At 41.9% G+C, this 11,028-nt stretch overlaps 2 protein-coding genes across 6 annotated transcripts in view; one reads left to right on the forward strand and one right to left on the reverse strand.

Annotated features, from left to right (window-relative positions):
• Positions 1 to 11,028, reverse strand: part of LOC122866462 (protein NLRC3-like) — an 876,731-nt gene that overhangs the window by 669,284 nt on the left and 196,419 nt on the right. The window lies entirely within an intron of this gene.
• Positions 291 to 11,028, forward strand: part of LOC122866461 (NACHT, LRR and PYD domains-containing protein 12-like) — a 20,826-nt gene continuing 10,088 nt past the window's right edge. Inside the window, 8 exon segments of the mRNA XM_044176152.1 lie at positions 291 to 355; positions 1,554 to 1,697; positions 2,555 to 2,683; positions 3,105 to 3,340; positions 4,968 to 5,171; positions 5,174 to 6,752; positions 9,174 to 9,347; positions 10,174 to 10,347. Of these exon segments, the coding sequence (XP_044032087.1) occupies positions 306 to 355; positions 1,554 to 1,697; positions 2,555 to 2,683; positions 3,105 to 3,340; positions 4,968 to 5,171; positions 5,174 to 6,752; positions 9,174 to 9,347; positions 10,174 to 10,347 (2,690 nt within the window). The 5' untranslated portion in view covers positions 291 to 305.

Below are 11,028 nucleotides of genomic sequence, written 5' to 3' on the forward strand. Positions count from 1 at the left end.
CTAAGACTGTTGTGTGTTATTACTGACAAGAAAACAAAATCATGATGATATTTAAAAGGGGTTTTTTTCAGTTCTGTTCATTTCTATGGAGGTGATGCTTTTATTCTGAAGGACCGGGCCAGGAAGTGTGGCCGCTGTTCCGGCGCAGTAACTTTGGTGACACAGCGTAAGTTTTTCCATTATTATCATTATTATTTGACCGTCAGAGGGTCTAGTTCAGCCTCCTCGTGGACTGAAGGCGCTCAGGTGTCTGTTTGACTTCACCTGTGAACACAGAGTTACTGCAAAATAACTGTTTTAGTCAAATGAGGAAGTTGGCAGCGAACAGCGCGGGAACAGTCAGGAAACTTATCAAGTCAGGTCATTTTTATTTATACTGCCAAATATCACAAATCACACATTTGCCTCAAGGGGCTTTACAGTCTGCACAGCACGCGACCTCTTCCATCCTTAGAGCCTCGATTCAGATGAGGAAAACCTGAACGGGGACAAAATGGAAGAAAGCTCAGGAAGAGCAGCAGAGGAGGGATCCTGCAGAAGCAGCAGTGCCACAGTTTAAAGTGCAGGGCCTGCAGACTTAATAAGGAGGAGCACAACTATTAGCATCAACATGTATTTAAAGCACTGCTTATGCAGAAAGGCATGTATATGATAATGACTGCTGCTTTAATGTGTTCATCACTTTAATGTTGCAGCTGGTGAAGGTGGGGATAGTTTCAGTTCTGGACTTCCGGGTAGCTTCATCTATAGTCATGTGTCATAATAGTAGAAAGTTTCCTAAAATGGAAATACTCAAGTAAAGTAGTTACATAGTAAAATTACAGTTTGGACAGTCGGGGTACAAAGGGTGAGACCGTGGGGAAAAGGCCCCCCCTCGCCCCCCCTCAGTTTACTTTCTTAGTTTCGCTCAGTTCCTGGATGCCTCTGTGATCAAATAACATAATCATGATCAACGTAACAACTGAGCCAAGATAGCCTCGTACTGCTGTTGACTTCTAACATTCAGCTGCAGCAGATTTCTACAAAAGGTCTGTCCGGAGGCATTTAACAGTACGATTCCCCAAAACTTTCTCTGTAACCAACACACATCTCTGCTATTCTTTGTGATCTCCTTTTGATGCCCCCACCTGTGGAGGCCCGCCTCCCGCTCTGAAACCCTCTGGGACACTTGAAGAAGCTGCATCTGTTAGCTGTTGGTGGTCCCACCTCAGACTGTAAAGACACGTTTCAGCGTTCCTTCGGGGCGTTTCCTCTGGATTCAGAGAGTTCGTCTCAGGGCTCACCTGTAACTTAAGAGTAAAGACTGTCTGTCAGTTCGCTGCTGGCTACCTAAAAGAGTTCAAACGTTAATACTAGGCCTGCAAGTAAGGATTACTCTCATTATTGAGTCATCTGTTCATTTATTTTCTGATTTCTTCTGTTATATTGAATGTCAGAAAAATACCCAGCTGACATGAAATCCCAGTGTCCTGAAGCCCACGGCGACGTCTTCAAATGTTGTTCCCACCTTTAGAGGCGGAGTACTGACTTTATAATACCGTGTGTGTCTCCAGTGTTACTGGTTTACCTCTCAGACTGGAGACGATGAGTGATTTGGAGGAAAAGGGGGACAGATCAGAGTCTCCAGGATCCAGCTCTCTGGCCATGAAAGGAAAACCTCCAGACCTCAGTAAAGAACCTGGACCCTCAGACACAAAGTAAGAGACTGTTTCTGCTGTAAACTGAGCTGAAGATGATTCAGTTTGTAAAGTTATCTGATAACCTGCTCTACAGTACTGCTCTTTTCTAATTACATGAGGGGTTTTAAGTCTGTCACTGGGGATGCCCGATCCAGATCTGAGTCCTTTAAAACTGGGTATCTGCTGATACCGAGTTCTACCTGATACTTGTATTTCCCCACATGTTGATTAAATGTACATTGAGATAAAAGCTGTAGCTACTACATTTGGCGAGCCATTAAAATATGGATCAGCCCTGATACAGATCTTTTTGTTGGCTGAACATTGACGGCATTATTTCCTCACATTTGGTGGAACAACAGCTTAACTGCTGTTCTGAAATATGTTTATTGGTTTCTTCAGCCCAAATTTCGAGTTCAGCGTCAGAGGACAGATTGTTTTGTTTGCACAAATTCATCGGAGAGCCCAGAATCAGGCAGCAGAGCCTTCAGCTGAACTGAACTCTGGCTGTGCTCGTCGGCATCATCAGATATTAAAGCAGTTATTATATTGAAATGGTGGGATTTGTTGGGTCTCTGTAAATAATATTATAAAGAGTACGGTCTGGACCTGCTCTGTGGGAAAAGTGCAATGAGACTTAATTGAAGTCATTTTCACACATGTAGGACTTTGTTCAGTAAATCAACCTCAAACATGTAGAAACTCTTCACAGATATTTGTTTCCAGCTGTAGATAAAATGTTCAGAACATGCAGGTGGAGAAATAAACACAACTCTTTGTTGTTATTATCAAATCATGATCATGTGTCCTGTTAATGTTGCCTCTGCTCTATACAAGTACTAATGATATGAGTAAATCATTTGTTGTTTCCACAGACGGAGAGCAGAGTCTCCAGGATCCAGCTGTCTGTCCATGAAGAGTGACTGGTCCAAAGATTCTCCTCCAAACTTCAGTAAAGAACCTGGACCCTCAGACACCAAGAGTCATGGGGGACGGTTTCTACTGTAAGCTGACCTGAAGAAGATTCCGTGTTCAATGTTCAAATTCAGTGTATTTTAATGTTTTCGTGTTCAAAGGCTCAAAATATTGGAAGAGCGAATAGAAATGTATACAAACAGCTGATTTATCACTGCAGCCGAGGAAACTTGAGTATGAAATTTATATCTGAGAAAAGCAGGTGTAAAATCTGCATCGCTGTTTCATTGGACACACAAGAAGGTAGAGAGACTATAGTAATAACAGAGAGAGAGAGGAACGATCATAGAGAGAAAAACACGAATTCAAAGACACTTTCTGCTCAGCACCACAACACAACACAAAAGAGCAGCAGTCTGTTATTTTTCACCACTTTACCTTTTTGTTCCCCTCAGTCGCAGAGGTCACCACTAATGTAATGTGTTAAAAAGAATGTGTTAATCTTCACAGAGAGAGGAAGAGGAGTCATGTTTCTGTGGAGGAGCAGCCGTCCTGCTGTGCTTTGTGTCAGGACGTCCTGAAGGATCCAGTCTCTACCAGCTGTGGACACTGGTTCTGCAGACGGTGCATCACCTCATACTGGGACCAGTCTGCTTCATCAGGAGACTCCTCCTGTCCCCGGTGTGGAAAAAGATCCAGAACAAGACCTGGACTGCAGACAGCCCGTCAGACCAGCACTGTACAGAGTAAGACTGCACACCTGTCTGCTGAAAACACTACTTGTTGTTTTAATACGTTTGTTGTGTCATACAGCACAGCCATTTAAGATCTTTATAAACATCATTACATTTAAAGTCCAGCTCCAGCAAACATATCTGCTCTGTATCACTCGACCTGTGTTCGCCTTCGAGAGAAAATCTGAGCCCAAAAGAAATAAATGTATTAGTGCTGTCAATCAATAAAAACAAACAAATTAATCGCACAATTTTCTGTGATTAATTGCAATGAATCACTTTTTCTCTTCTTAATATTGAAGCTTGTAATAATGGATATTGAAATGTAAAGTCACAGAATTAATGTAGAATCAACACCACAGAAGTGCATTTAAATTCAGATACTATTGTTTAATAGCATATTTTTAAACTTTGAAAACAGATTCTCTCCTGTGAACTACAGATTTTCAATAAAACCATCAAGGCCATTGACTGTCAGCTTGAACGGCATATTTCTTATGTGCACTAACAGAAATAATATCAAATCCCAGGCCTTAAAGTGCCAGTTGAATTTAAAAACCATCAAGGCCATTAAAAATTTATATCAGCTTAGAAGGCAATACTTTATAATGCACTAATATAAATGATAATTAACAACAACATGTTTGATGTTCAAGTGCCAGCTGATTTTCAACAAGGTCCACAATAGCCCATGCAAATATGTAAAAAGAACAAGGAAAGATTCAGATTCACACATGGAAGACACACAGAGAGAGAGAGAGTTCAAAGGGACCCAAAATTTAGCCTAACTTTGGAGTCAGAACCCGGGGTCCAGCAGCCATGCATTGTTTGACAATTCCGGGTATTTGCCTCCTTTGTAGTCAAGTCTTTGAAAAACATCTGTATGAAAATAGCGAGCTGTAAAGCCAAACGTAGATATATAATGTATCTGCCAAAAGTTTTTGTACTTGTTTCAAGTCTTCCAGTACTTGTTTATCCACATCGCTAGATAATCCAAATTTCCTTTTTTACACAGGGCCTGTGTTTGACGACACAGTATGCACATGCATTTGTCTTTAATGTGAATAAATATTGTTCTTCCCATTCAGGGTGAAATATGTATATTTTTTGCCTCTTTTTTTGGTGGTTCAGCCATGGCTACTGTACCATTTTCCAACTACTTGTAGCTAGCTAACTTCTGACCATAATTCCATGGTTGCCAAGGAACCAGATTTAGTTTTTTAACTTCACGCAGTCATGTCAGCGACAGTCTAGCTAGCTTTCCCATGTTGAAAACGAAAGGGGTGAGGGGAAAATCAGCTAGACCTAATGTAAAATTGATGCTGATACGTTTTATTGATTCCATTTTAATAACTGACTTAAAGATCTACTTGGAATGTCTGAAAGACAGGTTGGTGACCCCTGGTCTAGATGCTTAACGTGGTCCTCTCACTTCAATACCTCTACTAAAAAAACACTGTCGCCCTCAGCTTGTAAACTCCAGTTTTCAGGGCATGTTGTGATTTCTACACTACTTGTGATTTCAGGTGGACTTTATAATCTTTACTTCTTTCTATATTCTTATTTTGATCGTTTTTATATAGGCTATGGAAATACATTTTCTTTTCAGATTTTCTCACACTTTTTTTCTCTTTTTTAGTGAGTGGTGGTCTGCAGGAGGTTTTAGATGACCATAAGCTCAGTCTGAGGAGGAGATGTGAACGTGTGACTGAAGGAAGTGATGAAACAGGAAGTGGAACCCTCCTCAACAGGATCTACACTGAGCTCTACATCACAGAGGGACAGAGTGAAGAGGTTAATACCCAACATGAGGTGTGGAAGCTTGAAACAGTTTTCAAGATAAAACCCTCCATGACACTCCAATCAAGTGCCACGACATCTTTAAAGCCTTACCCGGCCAACAGGGACACATCAGAGTCGTTCTGACGAACGGCGTCGCTGGCGTTGGAAAAACCTTCTCGGTGCAGAAGTTCACTCTGGACTGGGCAGAGGGCTTGGAAAACCAAGACGTGAGTCTGCTGATTCTGCTTTCGTTCAGGGAGCTGAACTTGATCAGAGATGCGCGGTACAGTCTTCTCGAGCTGCTCCATGTTTTCCATCCAACATTACAGAAGGTCACAGCAGAGAAGCTCGCTGTCTGTAAACTTCTCTTCATCTTTGACGGCCTGGATGAAAGCAGACTTTCACTGGATTTCCACAACAATGAGGTCGTGTCTGATGTCACACGGAAGTCTTCAGTCAACTTGCTGCTGACAAACCTCATCGAGGGGAATCTGCTTCCCTCGGCTCTCGTCTGGATCACTTCCCGACCTGCAGCAGCCAATCAGATCCCTCCTTCATGTGTTGGCAGGGTAACAGAAGTACGAGGCTTCACTGATGCCCAGAAGGAGGAGTACTTCAGGAGGAGAGTCTGTGATGAAGAGCTGTCGAGCAGAATCATCTCACACATCAAGACATCCAGGAGCCTCCACATCATGTGTCTAATCCCAGTCTTCTGCTGGATCACTGCTACAGTTCTGGAGCACATGTTGACTACAGACCAGAGAGGAGAGCTGCCCAAGACCCTGACTGACCTGTACTCACATTTCCTGCTGGTTCAGACAAAGAGGAAGAAGCAGAAGTATAAGGGACATGAGACGAGTCCACAGGAGCTGACGGAGGCTGACAGGGAAGTTCTTCTGAAGCTGGGGAGGCTGGCGTTTGAACAGCTGGAGGAAGGAAACATCATGTTCTACCAAGAAGACCTGGAGCAGTGTGGTCTTGATGTCTCCGAGGCCTCGGTGTACTCAGGAGTTTGTACAGAGATCTTCAAAAGAGAGAGTGTGATCTTCCAGAAAACAGTCTACTGCTTTGTTCATCTGAGCATTCAGGAGTTTCTGGCTGCCGTCTACATGTTCCACTGTTACACCGACAGGAACACGACAGTACTGAAGACTTTCCTGGGAAAAGATTACAGTGACTCATCTCTGGATGTCTTTCTAATGAGAGCAGTGATAAAATCCCTAAAGAGTAAAAATGGCCACCTGGACCTGTTTGTCCGCTTCCTTCATGGCCTCTCTCTGGAGTCCAACCAGAGACTCTTAGGTGGCCTGCTGGGTCGGACAGACAACAGTCCAGAAATCATCCAGAGAGCCATCAACAACCTGAAGGAGAAGAAGACCAGTACCTCTCCTGACAGAAGCATCAACATCTTCCACTGTCTGACGGAGATGAACGACCACTCAGTACATCAGGAGATCCAAGAGTTCCTGAAGTCAGAGAACAGATCAGAGAAGAAACTCTCTGTGATCCACTGCTCAGCTCTGGCCTACATGCTGCAGATGTCAGAGGAGGTTCTGGATGAGTTGGACCTGAAGAAGTACAACACATCAGAGGAGGGACGATGGAGACTGATTCCAGCTGTGAGGATCTGCAGAAAGGCTCGGTATGTGCAGATGTGATTAACATTATAAAGCAATGTAAAGCTGAAGCCATCGGTATCAGTATTCAAGATACACACTTTATACACATGCACAATATAAAATTTACATTTACAAATTTTCTTAAACTAATTAAACCTGCTTATTGAAAATGCCATGAGACTAAGACAAAAAATATTTTTGTGTTCATAGCTATCAAGTTAGTAAACACAAGTATCACTATGTGATAAGATGAAGTTGTGGAAGCTTAATACAAATCCAGCAAAAAAAGCTGAAAATTTTTTGACAGACCAGGGCCAACACTAACTTTTAAAAATGCATCAGCTTTTGGTTGCCAAAACTGAAAATATGGTTGCCATTTTTAGTCACCTTATATTTTGAGTAATTAATGCAGTTGTGCAGTATGCACTATGCAATTATATGTCAGCTTAATAATGAAAATGTGACAAAAGAATGTTTAAAAGCTTTATTACAGTAACCAAACCGAAGTTTGTGTTTTATCCGATTGTTAAGGTTTGGGGTTTGTGTTTAGCTATTTCCTCTTTTATTATGTAATACTCACCTCTCCTCTTGTGTCTTGTAGTTTTCCTTACTGTCTTTGTGTGGTTTTTCCACCACACCAGTTTGTTAGTCTGGAACTGGAAGTCCCACAGCATCTTAGCTTGGTCATTCTCAACTGGTTCTCAGGTGTCTTCCATTTTGACCTTGGGACATACAGCCCATACTCTTGACAGATGTTCCTGTACACTCTGCCAGCCACGTGGTTATGGTGTTCCATGTACGCTGTTCCTGCCTACATCTTACATTCTGCTGTTATGTGCTGAACTGTCTCAGGGGCATCTTTGCACAGTCTGCACCTGGGGTCTGGTGTGGTAGACCCCAGCTTCTATTGATCTATTACTGAGTGCCTGTTCTTGTGCTGCCATAATTGGTACTTCTGTGCTGTTCTTTAGTCCAGCCTTTTGCAGCCACTGGTAGGACTCCTTGATATCAGCCACTTCTTCTATCTGTCGGTGGTACATGCCGTGTAGGTGCTTGTCTCTACATGATGGTTCATCCTCCTCATCATCCTCGGGTTTCTGCTGCCTGAGGTATTCACTTAGCAGTTCATCATTGGGGGCCATCCTGGACAGTGGTTTTGACACTCACTAGTCCTCAGCCTCCCTCGTTCCGCTTAGTGTACAGTCTCAGGGTGCTGGATTTGGGGTGAAACCCTCCATGCATTGTGAGGAGCTTCCTTGTCTTGATATCAGTGGCCTCTATTTCCTCTTTTGGCCAGTTTATTATACCAGCGGGGTATCTGATGACTGGCAGGGCGTATGTGTTGATTGCTCGGATCTTGTTCTTTCCATTCAACTGACTTTTTTGTGTAGGAATTTGGCTGTGGTTGACTTCCTTGCTGCCTCCTCATGATTTATGTTTGCCTGCAGGATTCCAAGGTATTTGTAGCTGTCCTGAACATCTGCATTGTTGCCTTCTGTAGTTCAACCCCCTCAGTTCTGATCATTTTCCCTCTTTTTGATACCATCTGACCGCACTTGTCCAGTCCAAATAACATTTCAGTGTCGTTGCTGTAGATCCTGGTAGTTTGGATCAGTGAGTCGATGTCTCGCTCATTCCTGGCATACAGCTTGATGTCATCCATGTAGAGAAGGTGACTGATGGTTGCTCCACTTCAGAACCGATATTCATAGCCACTCTTTGTGATGATCTGACTGAGGGGGTTCAGGCCTATGCAGAACAACAGTGGGGACAGTACATCACCTTGGTATATGCCACACTTGATGCTGACTTGTGCAGTTGGCTTTGAGTTGGCTTCTAGAGTTGTTTTCTACAGCCCCATTGAGTTCTTGATGAAGGCTCTTAGTATCCTGTAGATCTTGTACATTTCCAAGCATTCCAGTATCCTTGTATGTGGCATTGAGTCATAGGCTTTTCTGTAGTCAATCCAGGCGGTGCACAGGTTGGTCTGCCTGGTCTTGCAGTCTCGAGTGACTGCTCTGTTGACCAGTAGCTGCTGCTTGGCTCCCCTGTTATTACTACCAATTCCCTTTTGGGCCATGTCCATGTATTGAGCTTTGTGCCTACTCATCTTAGCCACTATGATGCCTGACAGAAGCTTCCATGTTGTGCAGAGGCAGGTTATTGGCCGACAGTTTGATGGAATCATTCCCTTCTTGGGATCCTTCATGACCAGGACTGTCCATCCTTGGGTTAACTAACTATATATATAATTATTTTTTGGGGCTTTTTTTGCCTTTATTTGATAGGCAGCTGAGGATAGACAGGAGAGGGGGGGTGACATGCAGCATCAGTAAGGACTCAGCCTTGGTACATGGGTACTTGGGAGCGCGCTCTACCAGGTGAGCTACTGGGGCGGCCCAGATTGTATTATATTTTAAATGTTATATTATCTGTAATCACAGGCTTTCTGGCTGTCGACTCTCAGAGACTCACTGTGAAGTTGTTGCCTCAGCTCTGAAGTCCAACCCCTCCCATCTGAGAGAGCTGGACCTGAGCTTTAATGAACTAAAGGATTCAGGAGTGGAGCTGCTGTCTGCTGGACTGGATAGTCCAAACTGTGGACTGAAGAATTTGAGGTCAGTTCATGTATTTTGCTCTTGCCCAGTGTATATCTACCAAGTTTAAATCCATAACAGAAGTTTTAAATTTCCTTTAGTACGCTTGTTTTCTGGTTTTGTTTGAGCACAAATCACAACAGATATTGTTTTAAAGTATGTCAGTCAGAAAAGTTTGGCTCCGAATTTAGTCTGTAAGGAAATTGTATTTGTAAGAAAACTGTAGGATTCATCCTAGAATGTGATGAAAAATTAAATCCATATTTATCATTTTTGTTACATGAGACACATCCATATATAAAGAAATCTTTTTAAAATCTTTTGTTTGAAATGAGAGCATCAGAAATGCTGGGATAGGTGTTACAGAGGTACTTTTTTTGTTTATTTAAAATACTTAAAACTGGCCAGTTTGGGGTTCTATACTTAGCATTTTTACAACTGCACATAATTGTTAAGAATTAGAGGGAATGCAATTCCAGTAACAAAAGTACATTTTTAAAAATTATTTATCAGTTTTCCAAATGTAAACAGAGTGCAAAACATGAGAGCCATAAATAATGCACTGCAGGTATATTTGTAAACCAAGGTACTAGAATATATTTAGGTTTAAGAAAACATCTCACTTTGCTCAGTGAACATTTCATCTAGTTTTGAAGATGATTAAGGATGAAGCTCACAGTCAGTCAGCTGACATTTGGATGATGTCTGTAGAAGGCTGACATAATGATGATCCACAATAACACTGTGACAAAGTCACTGTACTCATTTTAGAGAAAAGCTCATTGATTACAACAAATCTGATTGGATTCTAAAAGATTTTTATCTCCATCATTTATTCTTTATTCAGATTGAGTCGCTGCAATTTGTCAGAGATCAGCTGTGCTTCTCTGGCCTCAGCTCTGAAGTCCAACCCCTCCCATCTGAGAGAGCTGGAGCTGAGTGAAAACAACCTGCAGGATTCAGGAGTGAAGCTGCTGTCTGCTGGACTGGAGAGTCCACACTGCAGACTGGAGACTCTGAGGTCAGACACCATTTTTTACTTCTGTGCTGAGATTAATATGATGTGAAAGTTGTGGTGACACTAAACTGCAGACATAAGGCTGATATTAGACTGATCCACACTGAGTATCTTAATGCTGAAGTCTGTTTTCTTCTTCAGTGGTTTAGTCCATTGACTGTGGCAGAGCAATGTTGAGCTACACATTTAAAACCTGAATATAACAAGAAAAATCTCCACTGGATAATTCACTCTGAACCTCTAAAACTCTTGATTTCAATCTTATATTCCCATCATGTTATTTTTTTTAAATGATAATAAAAATACATAAATACAATTAATATGTAACTAATCTCTATTTCTGTCAGACAATAACAAATATATTCAGTATTTGCTTTTTCCAACATGTTTATGATGCTATATGATGCTTATACTGACTGAAGAGTTTAAACTGAAGATGCTTTGATTTTATGACTCCACTATTCCTAAAAGAAATGTTGTAGATGTCTTTTGTTCACATTTCTGACATATTTGGCATCTTTGGAAACTTTGGGATCTTGAGTCGAATCTTAAATCAGTTTCTGTGGGTTTTTATTTGTGTTTGGCTGCACAACAAGTTTTTTTTTATATTTTACAGTTTTGAACCTGCAGCCTGTTGGGTTCAGGTGCTTGGAGTTACTATTTTCTAAACTTCTACTTTCTCAA

This window comes from Siniperca chuatsi, linkage group LG19 (assembly GCF_020085105.1).
Source record: "Siniperca chuatsi isolate FFG_IHB_CAS linkage group LG19, ASM2008510v1, whole genome shotgun sequence".
Classification (NCBI taxonomy): Eukaryota; Metazoa; Chordata; class Actinopteri; order Centrarchiformes; family Sinipercidae; genus Siniperca; species Siniperca chuatsi.